Source organism: Pempheris klunzingeri, chromosome 7 (assembly GCF_042242105.1).
Source record: "Pempheris klunzingeri isolate RE-2024b chromosome 7, fPemKlu1.hap1, whole genome shotgun sequence".
Lineage (NCBI taxonomy): Eukaryota > Metazoa > Chordata > Actinopteri > Acropomatiformes > Pempheridae > Pempheris > Pempheris klunzingeri.
This window is the reverse complement of record NC_092018.1, coordinates 12,830,897-12,850,626: the sequence shown is the minus strand read 5'-3', so window position 1 is coordinate 12,850,626 and position 19,730 is coordinate 12,830,897. Positions and strand designations below refer to the sequence as shown.

General features: G+C 40.1%; 3 protein-coding genes across 5 annotated transcripts; 1 reads left to right on the top strand and 2 right to left on the bottom strand.

The window, feature by feature from the left end:
* Positions 1–1,560: 1,560 nt before the first annotated feature.
* On the bottom strand, positions 1,561–4,672 carry hint2 (histidine triad nucleotide binding protein 2). Of its 2 annotated transcripts, none has more exons than XM_070834115.1 (5): positions 4,329–4,672; positions 4,093–4,230; positions 3,851–3,955; positions 1,950–2,022; positions 1,561–1,861 (listed from the first exon to the last, which is right to left on the bottom strand). In XM_070834115.1, exons 1-5 carry the CDS (start codon positions 4,551–4,553, stop codon positions 1,770–1,772), a joined length of 633 nt encoding a protein of 210 aa, XP_070690216.1. In that variant the 5' UTR covers positions 4,554–4,672; the 3' UTR covers positions 1,561–1,769. The 2 variants fall into 2 exon arrangements, with proteins under 2 accessions (XP_070690216.1, XP_070690217.1); XM_070834116.1 differs by having other exon boundaries at positions 4,467–4,667.
* Positions 4,673–5,233: 561 nt separating this feature from the next.
* Positions 5,234–9,335, top strand: mrps30 (mitochondrial ribosomal protein S30). The gene is made up of 5 exons (XM_070833339.1): positions 5,234–5,840; positions 6,599–6,744; positions 6,990–7,095; positions 8,011–8,187; positions 8,859–9,335. The coding sequence occupies exons 1-5, from the start codon at positions 5,246–5,248 to the stop codon at positions 9,116–9,118; spliced, it is 1,284 nt and encodes a 427-aa protein (XP_070689440.1). The 5' UTR covers positions 5,234–5,245; the 3' UTR covers positions 9,119–9,335.
* A 742-nt stretch (positions 9,336–10,077) lies between these two features.
* On the bottom strand, positions 10,078–19,145 carry emb (embigin). 2 transcript variants are annotated; one of them, XM_070834077.1, is made up of 9 exons: positions 19,012–19,145; positions 15,286–15,363; positions 14,443–14,626; positions 13,887–13,969; positions 13,555–13,691; positions 12,279–12,440; positions 11,517–11,634; positions 11,360–11,390; positions 10,078–10,955 (listed from the first exon to the last, which is right to left on the bottom strand). In XM_070834077.1, exons 1-9 carry the CDS (start codon positions 19,082–19,084, stop codon positions 10,895–10,897), a joined length of 927 nt encoding a protein of 308 aa, XP_070690178.1. In that variant the 5' UTR covers positions 19,085–19,145; the 3' UTR covers positions 10,078–10,894. The 2 variants fall into 2 exon arrangements, with proteins under 2 accessions (XP_070690178.1, XP_070690179.1); XM_070834078.1 differs by lacking the exon at positions 15,286–15,363.
* Positions 19,146–19,730: the final 585 nt, after the last annotated feature.

The window sequence follows — 19,730 nt, the reverse complement described above, 5'->3', positions numbered from 1 at the left end:
CTGGAACCTGACACACAAACAGCCTGCAGGCAGCTGAACCTGCCTTGTTTACATTAATTATACTAGCTGACACCTGCTGGCTTGGTCACAGTCCAAATCATTTAAGAGTATAAAGACTGAAGGATCCTACAAATCAATGTGATGGAGCTTGAGTAGGTGGGAGGTGTTGAGGCTTCTCTTATCCCAGATTGATTTATGAGGACAGTCATTATCAGATATGCATGACAGGGCTTGTCAGAGACATAATGATAAAACCACATATGTTCTCTCAGAGACTTTAACCCATAAAAAAAGTTATTCAATAGCGGAACAAAACTTGTGCAACTCTAACTTTTTCTGCCAGATTGACACATTGAGAAAGACGTTTCAAGATGTTGGCAAAATATGCTAAAATACACCAAATATTAGGGATATTTGGACTTAGTTTTCTTCACAACTCCTCTAATTTTCCTCTTCTCTGTTTATGTCTAATTCTTTTTGTTTGGTATAAAGTGTATAAAAGAAATCAGTAGGGGATAATGACTTTTACTTGCCAGTGCACTTCATGGAAATATGTTAAAACGTCCAAAAATCAGACTCTGCACACTCATTCTCATTAAATGTCATTAACGCAGGCTTCATTTCCTCTTTTCTGCTGAGCTACATGTCTCACAGCTGCGTCTGTCTGATAGCAGGAGGTAAACATAACTTTTTAAGTAAATACAGGGGAAGGTTCAACCAAATGACACACAGTTACCTTAGTCCACGGTCATGGAATCACACCACCTAGTCACACCACATCTGTCCTGACTCCGACCTTCACTGCTAATATCTGGGCGCATGCCATCTGTGGAGTTTGTGAATGATTACGGAGACGATTAATCAATGCCAGCAATGATAAAAAGACTAGATGACACGCAAGAGCATTTCAAAAGTGCTGTACGGTGTTGTGTGCCTTCAAACTGGGTTCTCAGAGCAAAAATGCCAGACTCTTCCCCTGATTTTGATTTTTAAATATTCAAAATGTATCTGATCTACCTTTAAAGCTCCCACTTGAGTTATTTGATATACATTTATATTACATTTAGTGTCAAAACTTTAAAATTTTTATGTTTGACATTTTTTTGTTTGTCTGATTTTAAAGAGTTTTTTTAAAATCAAATATCGACACGGTAATTGTTTAAGGTGTTTGACATTTGCCTTTGGCGTTTTAGGATTTTGATACTTTTTAAAAACAGTAAATTATAAAACATAAAAGTATTAAAGTATAAACTATAAAGAATTGTTTTAAATTGTGAATTTGATGCCCAACGAAGGTCCACAACAAAAAGTGTCTAATAATTGAACTAACAATTTTCTCCACATGATGATTTCAGTTAAAAACTATAGTGCAAAACATTCAGAAAATATGTACAATCTGTTAATCTGTTGTTCTATATTGCCATCTAGATTGAATTTCTGTTGTATTTTGTAACCCACAGTCAAATAATCTGTTGATAGGAACCTGTTGTTCTTACCTGTTCCACCAGATTAAAAAACTGAGTTGAGTCTTCGGCTTTCATTATTAGAAACAGTGTCTTTATTTACAGCCATATCAAACATAATATCTTTACTACTTTGATTTTTACATTTGTCGAGATCAACATATTTACATGTGATATTTTGCGTGTTTTTGTATTTTTGTATGGAAAATAAAAAGACAATATTAGCTACCATGTCAAGCTCACGGGATTAAACACATGAAAGTAGCCTAAAAACACAGAGAAGACTAATGAAGACACATGAAACCATTATCCTGGTGGCCACATCATCTGTCTCCCTCCCAGGATGTGGATGTGAAGGTGGTAAACTGACTGAGCACCGTGCTTTCCATCATTGATCACTGCAGATGGAAGAAACATACCCAGAATTTAAATAAACAGCTCGTATTTTCACATAAAGGGCTATTACAACTAAATCATGTGACCTACCCACTCTGTAGCCTTCATTAAGAGATTCTTGCTTTGCCACATTTTTGGCAACAACCAACAAATGTCCCAAGAGCTGAAAGTTAAAAAAAATAAGTTACTTTCAAAGATTCAAATTCTGAGTGTGACATGTAGGACATTTTGCAAAAAAGGACAAAGGTTGTACTAGATCCCTGGTGGTCAGGCTATATCCTGAAAATACTGATTTTAATATTTATCACATCTTAGTGTTTGGATTTTAATGTAAGACAATTTACCTTTAAATTGTTTTACGTGAATACCATTGCCTCACTTTAACTCTTCAGAGTCTTGGACTGCCCGTCGGCGTCAAAGACACAAACACAAAGAAAGCAAGCTAAACAGTTTTAACAAAGGTAAAATGAAAAGTAGTAAAAAAAACAGCCATTTTACCCCAAGACTCTGGAGGGTTAATATTAGATTTAGGACTGCAGTCATGTGTTTTCTAAGACTGTTAACTACTGTTAACTTATTTTAATTGAACTAATAAAACAATACACCTCAGGACACGTACAGAAGTTGAACAAATGAAAAGAGAAAACATTGAATAAACATCAAATACATAAGTGACTTTGGAGGAGTGTTCATCGGTGGTCAGCACTGCTGCCTCACAGCAAGAGGGCTGCAGGTTCGAGTCCAGGGTGTACATGATATTTCTATTTTGTCAAATTAGTTGAGCTACTGTATACTTTTTTTTTCCATGTGTCCCCAGGCAACTGCAGATGTATCCCCTGGTTGGGATCCACTCTCTAAGATGGAGGGGACACTGTAAATGAGTACAAAGTTGATCTGCGCGAACACCTTTTATCCTGTGATCAAACATTTCTATCCTGACGGGAGGGGTCTCTCCCAGGACAACAATGCCCCATCCACAGGGCATGAGGGGTCACTGAATGGTCTGATGGGTATGAAAATGATGTGAATCATATGCTTTGCTTTGGCCTTCGCTGGCACCAGAGCTCAATCCGACTGAACACCTGTGGCAAATTTCGGACTAATGTGTTTGACAGCGCTCTCCATCAACAACATAAAAACACCTAATAAGGGATTAGAGACAAGTGCTGGTCCAACATGTTCCTAGGACACATTGTATTGGTTTTTCCTTTAATCTGTCACCCATCTTTATAGAATATGTTGGATTTCTGCTCCAAAATATCTATAATATTGTCAGTTACATGCCAATGCAACCAAATCCTCTCAGTAAGATCAGCAACATTTATTCATATCTATGTTCAGATTCATATTTATGATTTTGGGTGGCAACAAGATGCTGTCCAGCTCCTCTGCTTAGTGTAATATGTCCTGAATATAATGTAGCTAAATAATTATTCTGAAGGCTGCATGTTGTGACAGTGACAGCAAATAGACTTTATGCACACAGCAGCCGGTCCTGGGTTTGAACCTGCGGGTATGCTGGGAGGAGTTTGCGTATCTTCCCAGTTTGTTTGACGATTGTTTAGTCAGGTGAACAAAAAAAAAGTGTTGCATGTACATATCACTATATGGCCTAAAGCATGCTGACATACTTGCGTACTTCTGGTTTGACGCTATTTCTTAATGGGCTGCTTAGGTTCAATTAAGGGAAACTTAATGCTACATGCAGTTGAATTTTAGACTATGGCATGCTTCCAATGTTGTGCCAACAAAGCCCAAGAAGCGATGCTTTTCTGAGTTTGCTGTAAGAACTTGAATAGCCCCGACATCGACCAGCTCTGTTGATGCCACTGGCCACCCAGCATCAGTGTCTGACCTCACTAATGCTCTTGTGCCTGAACGGGAGCAAATCCCTGCAGCCAAAATCTTGTTGGGGGTGTCTTCTTAGACCAGTGGATGCTGTTATATCAGCAGGGAGTCTGCGAGTGAAGAAAGCGGATGGACAAACTTACCTCAGCATCATCATCTTTGGCCTCACTTATCCTGGGAATAGGGACCCTTGGAATGACCAGGAAATGAACAGGAGCCTGCGGGCTGATGTCTCTGAATGCCAAACACTGACAAAAACACAAAAACAACATATATGAAATGTTGAATTGCACAAATTCCTTTATCTACATCTCAACAAACATGTTAGCATATCTCTGAACTCCACGTGGAGTGGACCAAATGAGATAAGCCCAGCATGTTTTACCTTCTCATCCTCATAAATAATATCTGCAGGGATGCTTTTGTCAATCACTTTGGAGAAGATGGTTGGAGCAGGGGAGCCATACTTCTTGCTGGCCTCCTCTGCCAGCCTCACTTCGTCGCTTTTGGTGCACAGTGGTCTCTGTGGGGGCAGTGAGAGAAATGGCACAAGGGATAGCTGCTGCTAGCATGCACACAAAACACACCAAAACAACTTCTGAGAGGCACAATAAACCAAACCTCTTGGTGGTGGGCCGCTGCAGGTTCCCTACAGCCACCACCAGAGCTGGCAGGACAGCTGCTGTCAAAATGCTCTGCTGCAGATAGTGAAAATAAAATGTTTAAGAGGACAAGACTGTTTATTTTTAGAGCAGCTACCTCGGCTCGACAAACACGGTGCAGACGGTTCAGGTGAGCCGCTCTGATCCCGACGAACTGCGTCCGCAAAAGCTGACGAAAATACATAACTAGCTAATTGGCTATTATTTTATAATATATCGAATATAATTATATATTACAGTTAGTACATCCTTCAGGGTTTGTCGCTGGTTTAACTGACAGTTTTGTTCACAGACCAAAACTCCAGGCGCTAATGCTGCCTTCACGTAACCCCCGTTGACACGTTTATGTATGCTTTGCTGAATCATGCGCCGTGTGTGTGAATCTCTACTCCACTCCCATGTAATTTACTGAAACAAAGCAGACTCTTTTCCTGTCACTTACTGGACACCACTTTGTTGCTCCTCATCTTTTACACCCAACTGTGTATTTTTTTAGCTTATTTAAATCTTACTATTTCAACGGTGATGTTGTGTTTAATTCGCATTTACGATATTTTTAGTGCACCCAAAGGGGGCATTTTTTCACCGTTGCCAGGGTCGCTTCAAGAGCATCAACGTTCTGCGGTGCTAACCGTGATGCTAACATTAGCAACATTAGAATAAATCATATAATATGGCGTTAAACGGAAATAAACGAGAATAATTATGTTTATTTCTGATAGTTTCTATATGAAGGTAGATTTTCAGACAGCCCTAACATTGTTATTAGACTTTTATTGTGACTTTTCGTGCTGTGGGGGCGCTGTTGTGGGAGTCTGCTAGTTCATATGTCAACGGAGCGGAAGGAGGCGAAGAAGTCACTCACGAACAAGCAACATGGCGGCCCGCAGACGGCTGCCCTTGCTGCTCCCTCAAAACCTGCCACGGTTCAGAAACCAAAAGCTTGTCCACACCGAGGCTGCCGTCAAGGAGCCCGCTTACCCCCCCATCGTCGCCTCTTTGACGGCTAAAAGCAAGTCTGCCCGGCTGCGCCAGGTTGAGGAGCAGGTGAAAAAGATCTGCGCCTCCCCTACGCAAGAGAAGCTCTCCCTCATCACTCGTACCCAGCGGGAGAAATTCGTGGTTTACCCCCAGACTTTTGCCCGGAACGCAGACAGGTGGTACCAGCACTTTACCAAGACCGCGTACATCCCGGGTCTGCCCGAGAAATTCACCCCGAGCCCAGATGAGCCCACGGGGGAGGAGACCTCCCCGCCGGCCGCGGTACCGGGGATCAGCGATGAGGCGTTCAGGGACATCCGCTCCTTGGTCACTCATGCGATTCTACATGAGCACTGGCAAATTAAGAAACGCAGACCTTTCCTGTACAGGGAGCAGGAGCAGATGGTCGGGCCTGTTCTGAGAAACCTGGTGACTGGACTCACCTACAGTCTGGCCAAATACAACCCACTACTCCCCCTGTCCAGTCTAGGTATGGATGAGCCACTTTGGCACTATTAGACCATCAATTCCTGCAGATATATTGTGCAGGTGACTGCACAATAGCTATATGGCCCAATATATCGGGTTTGACTAAGGTTTGGAGAACATATTAACTCATGGAAACAGTTGTAAGGTCATGTGGATACCACTGGGGAAGTAAAGACATTCATAGTTTATTTGCTGCTGAAGCGATTAGTCAATTCTACTAGTCTATCAATATAGAATTACATGGTGATTACTTGCTAAAGCAACAGCTGTTTTACTTGACTTTTCTGCAGTTTGTTCGACCATTTTCTCAGAGGAAATGATTAAGATCAATTAAGATTGTAATAAAGAAAAGTCAAATTTAGGGAAGGGTGTTGTTTCTTCTGTTGTGACACTAGAGCCTATTAGATATCTTTAATTTTCTACACAACCCTTTTCCATTCAACAAACTGTCTGACTAGAAAAGCTGTTTGAACAGAAGTAGCTGAAACTTTGCACAAATAAAGCAGTGTAGAAGTGGCAGATTTATGAAGATAAAGACAAAGAAAAACTCACAAATCTCACCAGACACATGTAGCAGGTCTTAATATTTTATAGGCTTTGAGACTCCAAAAACTACCACAAAAAAAGTTTTGAGATCTGACACTCAGACGCAAACGAAGATAATACATAAACCTGACAGTGTCTAGCTTCAGATTACAACAGCCACATTTCTGTACATTGGCTCAGCTGTGTGTTGATTTGTTTTGTGTTTCTTATCAGACATTAATCCCCAGGTAAATTTCTATTGGCGGAGAGGACAGAGGATCATCCCAAAGGGGCACCGGAGAGGCCGGCTGGAGCCAACCAGGTTCCAGATCGATGACCAGCCACACAGTCAGATTAGGATCACTCAGCAGCTGCCACAGGTAGAAATCATTTTCACACCGTGCAGGACGTGCACTCAATACCAGCAACACAAAAGCATCTCAAAACAAATCATTGCACACCATTAAAGGACACAAATCATCAACAGACACTGAAAGATTTTACAAAATGCTACTAAAGTTGAACTTTCTGTTATACGTCTCACACCAGAGACTGAAAAGACAAAGAATTACTTCCATTTAATGTCAACCATATGTGTGATTTTTGTCATTTTGGTCTTTCTTAGTTTACCCCTCTGGAGGCATCTTATGCAGCTGAAGTCCCAGAAGTCACATTAGCTCCCAACCTGGTGCCTCTGTTCAGAAGACAGTACGCCAACCACATCTTCACAGGTGACACAGCCGCAGTCACATCCACCGTGTCTGACGTGATGTTTGAGCACCCAAACATAAATCAGTAGTGTCGTATGCTGTTTCCATGCTTTGGTGTTTGAGTTCAATTCTCTTAATTCAGCTACGACTTGTTGCCACTAGGAGCCGCCAACACGCAGCTTTCAGTGTGTGATCAGTCTGTCACATGCTAAAACCTGCAGTGTCTGTAAGACATTTGTTCTTCCTGATTCTGGAGATATTTTCACTAAAGACAAACATCATTTCCTCTCATAGCATTCACACTAGTTTCAGCTTTGTTTTCTCTTTACTGTTTGTTCCAAGTTGGATGCTGTACTGTTTCCATACATCAACAACACATTCCTTAATATGCAGCAGCATTAAATATTATATGGAATTTATCCAGGTGAACGATTTATGTCGGTGAAGTTGGATTTTGGTGGGGGGGGTTCGAATCAGTGTGTAGGCTTGTGTACTCGCTGATACCCAATCCACCATTTTAGGCACCTGTGGTATTGATACTGTTCATCCGACAATTACTTTCAATATCAATAAATCTGCCAATTGTTTCCTCGAATATAAATAAATAAAATGGCAGGAAAATGTGAAATTGCCCATCATGCCCACCCAAAGACATTCAATTTACCATCATGTAAGACAAGAAAAAGAAAAATTCTTTGAGAAGCTGAAGCCATCAAATGTTTGGCGTTTTTGCTTAAACATTTACGAGAATAGTTGCTGATTAATTTCCTTTCAATCGAGTTGTCATTGCAGATCTGATCTTTTCCTTGTGGGGTAAATTGAACAGTTTTCATTATTTTAATATCAAACGAGAATGGAGAATATTAGAAATAATATCAGCATCTTACATTAACTCCTCAGTTTACATTAACCCTGCCTTCCTGGTGTTATTATCAGGTGCCAAGCTACCAGACCCGGCATGCTACGGTCACACCCAGTTCCACCTGGTGCCCGACCGCTACCACAGACACCGGATGGCTCGGCGGCAGCAGTCTGATCAGGTGGAGGTCTTCCTCAGAGCCAACGCACTGGCCAGCCTCTTCGCCTGGACAGGAGCTCAGGCCATGTACCAGGGTGAGTTATCAACAAGAGACTTTAGAGGCATCTGTTATTACAGCAGAGCTCCTGGAACATCCTGATATCACTCTGTCTACAGTTAGCCAAGTTTTAGTTAAAGTAAAGAAAGTTTGGATTATTTGAAGTGGGATTGTATGAGATACTTATTACCATCTATGTACAGTAGTTGGGGTCAGGTCACCTCAGTTTGAGGAGCAGACAGGAGCTGTGGACCGCTGTGGAAAGCTCACCTAAAATAATCAACTTCAGTGTCAAATGTACACTATATTTAGAATATTTTCTCTGCTTTATGTTCCCGTCAGAGCCGTTCTCTATTTCACTTTGCTCACTTCAAATCTACCAGACTCCATTGACAAAAACCTTAATTTTACCTTGCAGAACACCGTAGTTCACAGTGCTACCACTGCCTCAGTCAATTAACTAGTATGTTTGGCTTCAAACTAACTGCTTCTAACGGCAAAGTCACACAAAACACAAGCAAACTAACCAATTGAGGCAGCAGTAGACTAGCAACCCCCCAAGTCCTCTGAGGTGAAAATGACTGAATGTTTTTGTGTCAGCTTTAAATACATTAGCTATGGATCAATACCTCATACAATCCATACAAGCCCCATCCCTTTAAGAGACAAGAAACAGCTGGTGGTCATACGTCCCTCTGGCCTCTGCAGGTTTCTGGAACCACGAGGACGTCACCAGGCCTTTCGTATCCCAGGCCGTGATCACAGATGGCCAGTTCTTCTCCTTTTTCTGCTACCAGCTCAACACAGTCGCCCTCTCTGTGGAGATGGACACCAACAACCCCCGGAAAAACCTCCTGTGGGGCACAGAGAGCCTGCGACTGTACGAGAGCGTACAGGATGGAGTAGTGGTTGGTCTGGACGACGGCGTCCTCAAGCTGCTGGTCCAGTTCCTCCTGAACAAGCCGTAGAGTCCGTCAGATTTCTCTCTGAAAAATGGCTACGGGTTGAACGAGCTTTTAAAGACCCCGACATGGCAGACATGAGGAAGCTTTGAGTGTATAAAATGGTCAAAAAAGCTGAAAATGTGTCAAACAGGAGGACTGAAAATTACTGTACGCACATCCCTCGTTATCATTACTGTGCAGATTGTATTTATGCTAAATAAAACCATATGTTTCAAACTGACACTCAGTGGTTTTGTGTGTTTGTCAGTGGTTTCAAACTTTTACATTAAAACTTTAACATTAATGAGACATGTTTTTACTCACACACCCACTTTCCTTTACAACAGCACTACACAGATTATCTTTGTGCTCCTTTAACATTGGACTCACACTGGAGAGTTTAAAAAAAGGGATCAAAATCAATGCAGCAGAGATTATTTCAAAACAAATCTCACCTGACCATAATCTTTTTCTGGGTTTACATCCAATGAAACATAATCATTTAAAAAATGAACAGACGTTCAAAGATATTTAGTTGCTTTATACCAAAATATGTATTACACCTTTATGGAAAAATATCCAGATGAAGCAATACTCAGTGGGGAAGACAGATACTCAATAACGTATATTTTAAAGACATTTGAGAATATATGGAGGCCCTTCAAAATTAAGTTTAGGATTTAGATTTAACAGATGATCAAGTGAGTGACTAATTTCTGCAGACAATGCAGTGTCTAAGCTTGTAGAATTTTTATTTTTCTATCTAAAGTCCTTGTTATATTCTGCATCTAATGTTTTGTTTAAATTACCATTCATTAAAATAGGAAGAGCAAAATCCTTTTTTTTCTTCATTTTGTGTCATGCAGCAATTCTGTCATGTGTGACACATTATATGAATGTAAAAAACTATATTCCATGATGTTGAAAGTTTTAATAAAACTATTGTTGAAAAAAAGAAAACCGATGCAGCAGGACCAGAGATATCGTCTTTTATTATCGTCTTTTATTCCACACATTCTTCCTCCTGAAAACCTGCCACCTACATTACCCCAAAAACTGGCGGAGTTTAAAGACGCTCTGTGTGGTCGTCTGTATCAGCTAAGTTATAACAGGCAGGTACTGAAACAAGCACAACAGACGGTGACTTGTGTAGGTTTAATTTGCTTGTATATATACGCAGTGGGACAACTTCTACGTAAAGTGCAATTTGACACACAGACACACAGTTGAAGTTGTGATTTGAGTAAAAATTATCTTTCTCACCATCTCCTGATACATTAAAATGAAAAATCTACACAAGCATCTGCACATATGATGATATATCAGGATATATATTGTTATTAAGATAATATACAGTATGTTATAGGCACACATTAGTGCAAGGACAAACTCTAAAAAGTGAAAGAAAAGTTGTTGCAAGCAGTGTGAAGTGCTTTTTAAGAGGGTAAGGCACTGCTCACAAACCATGATGCTGAAGCAACGAGTGAAGAGTTGAGGCGTAGTGGTGTGTTTTTCCACAGGAAGTGAGAGTGAAACCGTTAGTAAACGTTATGCTTATCCAGTCATCGTGACACCACTGTCTAGCAAACAATAAAAATATGTCTTCCAGTGAAATACAGTTAAAAAAAATTGTGTGTGAATCAAAATTAGGACTATTACATGGTTGTTATTGAGCTGTCTTTGTTTGGTGAAAATATTTTGCATATATTCACAAATCAGTTGATGAAATATTGCTTTAAAGCTCTATTGTTAACATGTGAAAAGTTTTAAAGAAGCTCACATTTAATTGGATTACAGTCTTTAAACTCTCCGTTGCCTCATTGAAGAACTTCCCTCTGATCCGTTATTTTCTCCCTGGGTCCTGATGAGAGCATAAAAATCTACATCAGGAAAAAACATGTGGAGGAGAAAACTGCCATAATTCACAATAATTGAAAGCAGTAACTTAACAGATACATTAATATGCCATTAAATGCTCCATAGTATATTCATATTCATAGCATTTGTATAATGAAGCAGAAATGCAGGCAGAAATAAACATAAACACATAAACAAATGGAAAATTAAATGGTAAAGTAAATAGAGAGGGGAATGAATACAGAAGCAAGTTAAAACAGATTTATAAATCAATGAATTCCTATATTCCTATATTTAATTTTTATTCTTTTTGGTACATTAAATGGCATTTTAATTAATTTGGTGAAATTCATATTCATCATTAACAATATATATTTTAAAAATATATATCGTTCCTTTAGTACTCACACTGTGTTGCTTTGGTCATTCGTCCCATTTCCTGAGAATGAGGCAGATAATCTGAAGTTAAAATACGACGTACTGGATGCACACACACACACACACTGTGTGTGTGTGTGTGTGTATGCAAAATATGAACGAGAGCGTCTTTATGCTGTCTGACTACCTGCTGTGTGGTTTTTCTTGGACTGGCTTCTCTCGTAGAGCAGAATGGCGGCGACCAGGACGATCACTTCGACCACGATGGCGATGAAGGGCTTCAGAGGCTCCTGGAAGCTGATGACCTTCAAGTCATAGCAACAGCAAACCAAAGTAAAAATACTCCATCACAAGTAAAAACGCTGCATTCAAAACTGTGCTATTATATATATTATTACATATGAACATTACTAGATTACTAATACTGATGGATTCATGTGTGAGCAGCTTGTTACTGTTGTAGCTGGTTGAGGTGGAGTTAGTTTTAACTACAGGTTGGTAGTACAGAGGTTCCCATCTTTGGGTTTGAGTCACTACATAAATCTGGGGAGTCGTGAGAGGTGGAAAAGAAGAAGGAACAAAGTTCTGCTACAGAAATCTGTGTCCACTTTACTCTAAGTTTAGCTTTTTTGTGAAATATTGGAGACTTTTTATGTTTTTGGGTCTCAAAAAGTTGTTAAAACAAAACAATTGGAGAAGTTCAGAGGGGACAGTAGTGGCCAAAAAGGTTGGGAACCACTGATTTAATCTTTGATAGTATTTAATAAGTTTATTGTGTGTTTTTTAGGTAAATTCGTGAAAGGTAACAGGTAATTAGAGCAGTTAGATAAATGTAGTGGAGTAAAAAGTACAATATTTCCCCTAGAAATATATGTTAATATAACAGAAGCAGTCAAAATTGCGAGTAAAAAGTAAATGTACTTCGGCCAAGTTAGTTTCTTCTTCTGACCTTCAGCTCCACGTGGCTCATAGCGGTGCTGATGGCGTACACCGCTCCGCAGTAGTACAAGCCAGTGTCGGCCTTTGTCAGGTTGTGCACCAGCAGTTTGGTCTTCCTCTCCTCATTTTTGATTTCATAGCGGTGAGGCTCTGCAGCAGTGAAAATCTGCTCCTGCGGCACAAATGTGTTTAATATTCATTTCTCATCATCTCTGTTGGGCGTGTACTCAAGGGAAAATACTTTTCTCTGGTTTTCCAATCTCTCACAGTACAAAACATAAGTAAAAATATGTTTCTAATATATGTTAATATCAATACACTTTTGTTGTAAAGTGAGTTTTTGACTATGATTACGACTGAAGTCCTGTAAAATGCTCCATTCTGACTGCATAGATGTTACCAGTAACCGCTTATTCAAAGTTGTTTAGATCTCAGCTCAGGTTTGGAGCTATACTGGGATTAAGTGAGGTCACTGAATTGCATACATTAATAGAAATGCTAAAAATGTCCCATTTAAAGGATAGCTGGTATTTTTAAACCTTTGCCTCACAATGACTGACAGGTACAAAAGTTTTGGAACTGGTCGAGTAGATTGCCTCAGCCGGCAGCCACGAAATGAGCTGTAATGGCTGCAGTCTTTTGGGCAGCCTCGCCATCAAAGCACATCCACTAAAGGTGCTTATTTTTGCTACTCACAGGCCCAAATCGTTGTTCTAAGTGTCTCACAACATTACAGAAAGGCTCCCTACAGAGATAGACCTGTAAGATTAGATTGCTTTTGTTTAATAGAAACCATTAAAGCCATTACATTGCTTGGTTCAAAGTCACCAAACTCCATTGACAAAAACAGTGATTTTACCTTGCAGAACTTGTGAGTTGTGGGGCCTAGGTCAGGATCCAGTCTGTGCCCTTTTGCTGCATGTCATCCCCTCTCTCTACCCCCCTTAAGTCTACTCTGTCCTATCAAATAAAGCATGAAAAATGCTCAAAAACAATCTTAAATAAAAGAAGTTTCTGTGACTTTGGTGTTTTAACACTTTAGTTCGGAGCTTAACTAAATCTTCAAAACACTAAAGTCAAAGAATAACACCAACAAACTAGCCACTGTTAGTGTAATCAAACTCCCTTGTCCTTTACAAGGCAAAGAAGAGGTCTATTCAGGCAAATGAGTGAAAACACCTGTATGTTTCGGGGGCTTTAACCAACCATGAAGACCTGTTTGCGTGCTGGTGTCAAATCTCACTTAAAAAAAGCACACAGCATAAAGCTCTGAGCAGCTCACCCACCTTATCTGTACCATTTTCTTTATACCACCTCCAGGTGTTGGGCTTCGGTTTAGTTTCCTCCATTTTACAAGCAATCACCACAGAGTCCCCCACATAGCTGACTATCGGCTTATCTCGCACCTCACCGATCTGTGGAGCTGGTGGACAACAAGGAAAAAGAGCACAATAATGAGAAAATGCCACAGTACAATCTGCAGCATCAACCACAGATAATCTGAGTGAATATTGGTATTCATTAAGAATAAGCTGCTGGGACTTACTGTAGTAAGCTGAAGGCAACATAAATGTTTAAATGTGCTATTTATATAACTTGTGAAAGGATGTGGTCAGACCTGCCAAAACAAAGTCTATTTTTGCTTCGCTGCCAAACACACATGAGTAACTCCCGAGGTTTTCTTCACTGACGATGTTGAACCTGTAAAGCAGATAAGAGATTTTATACCAAAAACATATTATGTTCAATTTAGGATGAATGTTATGAAACAGTCTGTACATAATATGTGACTCTTTCATCAAAACATGGCTATTCTTCAAAAAATCTTGTAAAGATTATTCTTAATTGAACAAAACAGTAGTGGCAGCATCTCAGTGTGCTTTACTTTCATGTAAATCAAATAAGATCTTTATTTTCTTTTTCCAAATAGAGTCATTATAAAGTAAGATTGGGGTGCAGATGGATAGAAGCCGCTTTTTTGATACCCGACTCAAGTTCTCATGCAGCTGTATATTTTAAAAATATGCATTTAATTTGTGTAAAATATTTCCATATATTTTAATTATCAGGCAATACAGCTATGGGTATATACCTATCAACACAGACAAGTCAGGATAAAAAAAATGCATTTTCTGAAGGAAAGGGATGGGACAATGAAGATGTGAAGTATTTACACTCGTTTCAGATTATACTGCCCATTCTCCAGCGGCACTGTGAGTTGACTGTTCTCTATTTCGTCTCCATCTTTTCTCCAGAGCCCAGTTATGTTTGGGTTTTTGTCCTGATCGCCAGCCCAGGTGCACTCCAGTGTCAGACTGACGGGGTTCAACAGCTCGACCTTCTCAGTGAGACTTTCACCTGTGAGGAGGGTTGTAGACGGATTTCAAATACGGTGAGAAATCAGACAAATGTTCATCCTGGAAAAGTATGATAACGTTTGAATGAACAAGCACTCCTGGAGGCCGTGTGGGCTGCATTGATATTCTTCATTTATATATGCACTCATAGACTGTTTAATATAGAAGTGAGTGTTGCTTCTGGGCCTGTAATGCGGAAGTGCCTTGAACATGCATTCTTTCAAATGGTCAGCAAGAGGCGATTATGCTGGTTGCAAAAAGAATTTCAGTTGTATGGAAGTCTATGGGAAAAAGACCTTACCCCAGTAAATTACCCAAGTAAACACTTTCTTGGTGGCTTAATGGTCTCAGTCGGTAATTTAAAGTCTTCTTCAATACAGCATGATGTTCATTTAGTAAAGTATGGTCCCATTTAGAGGAAAATAGACAATAAAGCATGGTATGCTTTAGGGCGGGACTAAGCTGTTGACTAACCAATCAGAGGCGGTCTTCATGGAACAAACGTCACTTCTGGTTCCAAAAAAACCAAGATGGCGACGCCCTCAAAGCCAAACTAGAGGCTTCAAAATGACGGTCCACAAACCAATGGGTAAAGTCACGGTGGCTGTGTCCACCTCTTTTATACAGTCTATGGTTGCACCCTGCTGGATTGACAGTTACCTTTAAGAACAACGCTCCTTCTCTCCGTTGGCAGGGGACTGATGGGAACCAGGGGCGGGGGCGTTGGGCCAGGTGTTTCTGACACGAAGACAAATTATTGCGTTAACACCTTTGATGTTTAAAGATAACTCGATCTTATTCATTCCTATAAAAGTTGCTCAGTGCTGCATGAAGCCAAAAAAATCGACTTCCCGGGCATAAAAGTACCCGGATCATCTGTATTGTTGGGCCCATAGTGCGGAGCTAGCTAACTTCCGGTTAGCCGTTCGCTAATTTGAATGGGAATAAAATTATTTTATCGTGCGGCTCCTCCAGACCTCCCAAATGTTGTCTGACCGAATGGATCAAATTCTGATGGTGGTTGTGACTCTCTCTATACGGTAGTTCACAGACGTCTCTTTTACAATCTAAATCTGTGGGGAAAAAAACATTTTTGGGCCCAATAACACAACGAACGCCATCGTAATTACACGACTTGGCTGCTATGTTAAATTAGTTTCAGAGCCTGGCGCACTTACTGGGAGCTTGGTAAACACACAAAATTCTGGCTGACAATATTTATAGTCAGGACAGACTACATTATGTCAAAAAAAAAGTGTACCAAGCAAAAGCCGTTTGCTTGGGTGTTGCGAAATCGTTGGTAGGGGATTACTAGGTTGAGCCTATGATGTTATTGGTCAATGCTAAGCCATCTCTGTTTAGTTGCTAAGGTGTTTGGATTGTTGCTAGGGTGTTAATGGTGGTAACTAAGCATTTATTAGTTACTGTAAAGTAATAATTAAGGTGTGGCCAAATTTAGAGGTGAGTAGAAGACAACTTGACTTCTTGAACACACTTTTCATCTTCAGTTCAGGCTTCTTCAGGGTGCTGCTACATTTGTTGTGATAGAGTTGTGAGGTGGTTGCTAAATTGCTATGTAGTTATTTGGACGATAGCTAGGGTGTTGCTAGCTGTCTGCCAGGTTGTGTTACTAGGATGGTTACTAAGGTCTTGCTTGAAGGTTTCCATGGCAACTGCAGTATTTGATAGGGTGTTGCCATGGCATGGTAAGGGACTTCTTCGGTGGTCGCTCAGGGTGATCACCAGGGTGTTGCTAGGTGACTCTTAGGTTGCATTAGGTGGTTGTTATGGTGATTCGTGTGTATTGCTAATCTTATAGAACGTTTCTATTGGGCCATTATTGTAGAGCAATTTGTTAAATTTCTAAATTGTATTTCTTTATTTGCTTGTTTAAATAGATAAATAAATAAAAAATATTGTAGAACTATTTACAAATGTGAACGGAGAGCTGTGCTACTGTATATCAATCAGATTTGTAAACTTGTAAAATAATCACTATCTGTTTTTGTGTAATCAGGTTTGTATAAGTGTGACATTGCTGTTAGTGGCTGCTAATGTAAGGCAGATTATGATCAAATCTTGGAGGGAAATTTTAAGGTTAAGTATGACTCCAATGGTGCATTTCAACATGAAACATCCATGAGCTGATTGTCAAATTCTGTTGTATGAGCCATTAACTGGGCATGAGAATTTACCATGTTTTGAAAACTGAAAAAAAAGAGCAGTCATCAGCACATAAAGTTAAATAATGAAATACCTCTACTTAAGGGTAACGAATAATCGCCCCATATGTATCCATTCCCAACATGAAACATCTGATTGGATAACCTATTTACAGAATAAATGAAATGAAATGAAATAGATTTTTCAGTTTGTCTAAATGATAATCCCTCCAAAATCCCTGATCACAGCTATAAAAAAATGCATTATGTTTTTTTTCTTTCTTTTTTTCTTTAGCAAACTGGTATTAGTATATATGTATATATATATATATATATATATATACACACACACACACAGTGGTGTGAAAAAGTATTTGCCCCCTTGCAGATTTCTTCTGTTTTTGCTTTATTGTCACACTTACATGTTTCAGATCATCAAACCAATTTTAATATCAGACATAGATGACCTGAGTAAACACAAAAAGCTGTTTTTAAATGATGATTTCATTTATTAAGGGAAAAAAGCTATCCAAACCAACCTGGCCCCATGTGAAAAAGTAATTGCCCCCTCCTTGTTAAATCATGAATTAACTGTGATTAACCACATGTTTGAAAGCTGAGTTCAATTTCACTTGCCACACCCAGGCCTGATTACTGCCAGAGCTGTAGAATCAAGAAATCACTTAAATAGACAACATGAAGTAGGCTGAAAGATCTCAAAATGCAACACATCATGCCCCGATCTAAAGCAAGTCAAGAACAGACAAGAAACAAAGTTATTGACATCTATCAGTCTGGAAAGGGTTACAAAGCCATTTCTAAGGCTTTGGGACTCCAGCGAACAACAGTGAGAGCCATTATCCACGAATGGAGAAAACATGGAGCAGTGGTGAACCTTCCCAGGACTACTGGCCTACCAAAATTACTCCAAGAGCGCATTGACGACTCATCCAGGAGGTCACAAAAGAAGCCCAAACAACATCTAAAGCACTGCAGGCCTCACTTGCCTCAGTTAAGGTCAATGTCCATGATTCAACAATAAGAAAGAGACTGGGCAAAAATGGCCTCCATGGGAGAGTTCCAAGGTGAAAACCACTGCTGACCAAAAAGAACACAAAGGCCCATCTCACACTTGCTAAAAAACATCTTGATGATCCCCCACACTTTTGGGAAAATATTCTGTGGACTGACGAGACAAAAGTGGAACTTTTTGGAAGGTGTGTGTCCCGTTACATCTGGCGTAAAACTAACACAGCATTTCGGAGAAAGAACATCATACGGACAGTCAAACATGGTGGTGGTAGTGTGATGGTCTGGGGCTGCTTTGCTGCTTCAGGACCTGGACAACTTGCCGTAATTGATGGAACCATGAATTCTGCTCTCTACCAGAAAATCCTGAAGGAGAATGTCCGGCCATCAGTTCGTGACCTTAAGCACAAGCGCACTTGGGTTATGCAGCAGGACAATGATCCGAAGCACACCAGCAAGTCCACCTCTGAATAGCTCAAAAAAAACAAAGTGAAGGTTTTGGAGTGACCCAGTCCAAGTCCGGACTTAAATCCGATTGAGATGCTGTGGCATGACCTTAAACAGGCCATTCATGCTCGAAAACCCTCCAATGTGGCTGAATTAAGACAATTCTGCAAAGAAGAGTGGGCCAAAATTCCCCCACAGCGATGTGAAAGACTCATCGCCAGTTATTGCAAACGCTTGGTTGCAGTTGTTGCCACCAAGGGTGGCACAATCAGTTATTAGGTTTAGGGGGCAATTACTTTTTCACATAGGGCCAGGTTGGTTTGGATAGCTTTTTTCCCTTAATAAATGAAATCATCATTTAAAAACAGCTTTTTCTGTTTACTCAGGTTATCTTTGTCTGATATTAAAATTGGTTTGATGATCTGAAACACGTAAGTGTGACAAAAAAGCAAAAACAGAATAAATCTGTAAGGGGGCAAATACTTTTTCACACCACTGTGTATATATATATATTATCATTAGTAAACTGGTAAGTGCCCTTGCAATTTGGACAAAAATGAAAGAGAGAAATAAAGACAGTAAATTTCAAACCAAAACAAAGTAGATAAAGTAGTACATGAGGGTGTGGTAATCCTGTAACATTTCCTTATATTCCTCACAAGGTTGCAGATCATTTAGTGGGGAAAGGAGAAGGCAGAACAAGGCTTCAACACAACCATAACACAATTAAACCCAAATAGTCATTTACTTGTATTGATGTGTCTGCAGGAGACGAGAAGCAAGAGGATCTGAGGGAAGGGCTGCTTCCAGGTAGCTGACATGATTATTATCCTTCTGTCCCGTCTGTGGGCAGGTTTCTCACTGGTTCTCTGTCCTCTCTCTGCCTGCTGCTGTATTGTCTAAGCACGCTGCCCCTCCCTCCCTCCCTCTGCTGCACAAGTGACGCAGCCATGATATCACCCTGCAGCCCGTGGGTGGCTGATTCCATCCATTATTCAGACCGACAGGGTTCGTATCTCCATGCTCTGCTGCAGTGTGCTCTCCTGCAGGGCTGTGCAGGGACAGAACATGCTGAAATAAACTGTGCTTTGAAGCAAAATGTTACTCAGTGTGTGATTTGATTAAAATATTACGTCCCAACCCCGAGTGCTATTCTATTGCTACTCTGACGCTTTCTGCAAGATGCCACATCCTGTTGTGCCTGCCCTCATGAAAACAACCACAACCACCAGTGCTAGTAAAACTGTACTTGACTCACCTTTGTCATATAATTTTGCATTTTTGAGCATATTCTAAAATGAGAAATCAATTAGAAGTAGATTTTAGATAATATACGCCACTTTCATATGGGGAAACAATTACAGAATAGATTTAAAAAGAGTTGGTTTCTTTGATAAAAGTAATCACATCTACTTTAGTAGTGGAAGAAGTGCTCAGATCACTAAAAGTAGAAATACTTTCTAAAAT

Bases quoted from the DNA above. Each gene is read 5' to 3' on its own strand.
- hint2 (XM_070834115.1), bottom strand. From the start codon at position 4,553: ATGTATTTTCGTCAGCTTTTGCGGACGCAGTTCGTCGGGATCAGAGCG. The intron at 4,231-4,328 runs GTTTGGTTTATT...CTGCCCCCACAG, and splicing joins CAGCGGCCCACCACCAAGAG to AGACCACTGTGCACCAAAAG. The intron at 1,862-1,949 runs GTAGGTCACATG...TTCCATCTGCAG, and splicing joins TAATGAAGGCTACAGAGTGG to TGATCAATGATGGAAAGCAC.
- mrps30 (XM_070833339.1), top strand. From the start codon at position 5,246: ATGGCGGCCCGCAGACGGCTGCCCTTGCTGCTCCCTCAAAACCTGCCA. The intron at 5,841-6,598 runs GTATGGATGAGC...GTTTCTTATCAG, and splicing joins ACTCCCCCTGTCCAGTCTAG to ACATTAATCCCCAGGTAAAT. The intron at 7,096-8,010 runs GTGACACAGCCG...TGTTATTATCAG, and splicing joins CGCCAACCACATCTTCACAG to GTGCCAAGCTACCAGACCCG.
- emb (XM_070834077.1), bottom strand. From the start codon at position 19,084: ATGTCAGCTACCTGGAAGCAGCCCTTCCCTCAGATCCTCTTGCTTCTC. The intron at 14,627-15,285 runs GTAACTGTCAAT...CCCTCCTCACAG, and splicing joins AAGGAGCGTTGTTCTTAAAG to GTGAAAGTCTCACTGAGAAG. The intron at 13,692-13,886 runs GTCTGACCACAT...GTTGTCCACCAG, and splicing joins AATAGACTTTGTTTTGGCAG to CTCCACAGATCGGTGAGGTG.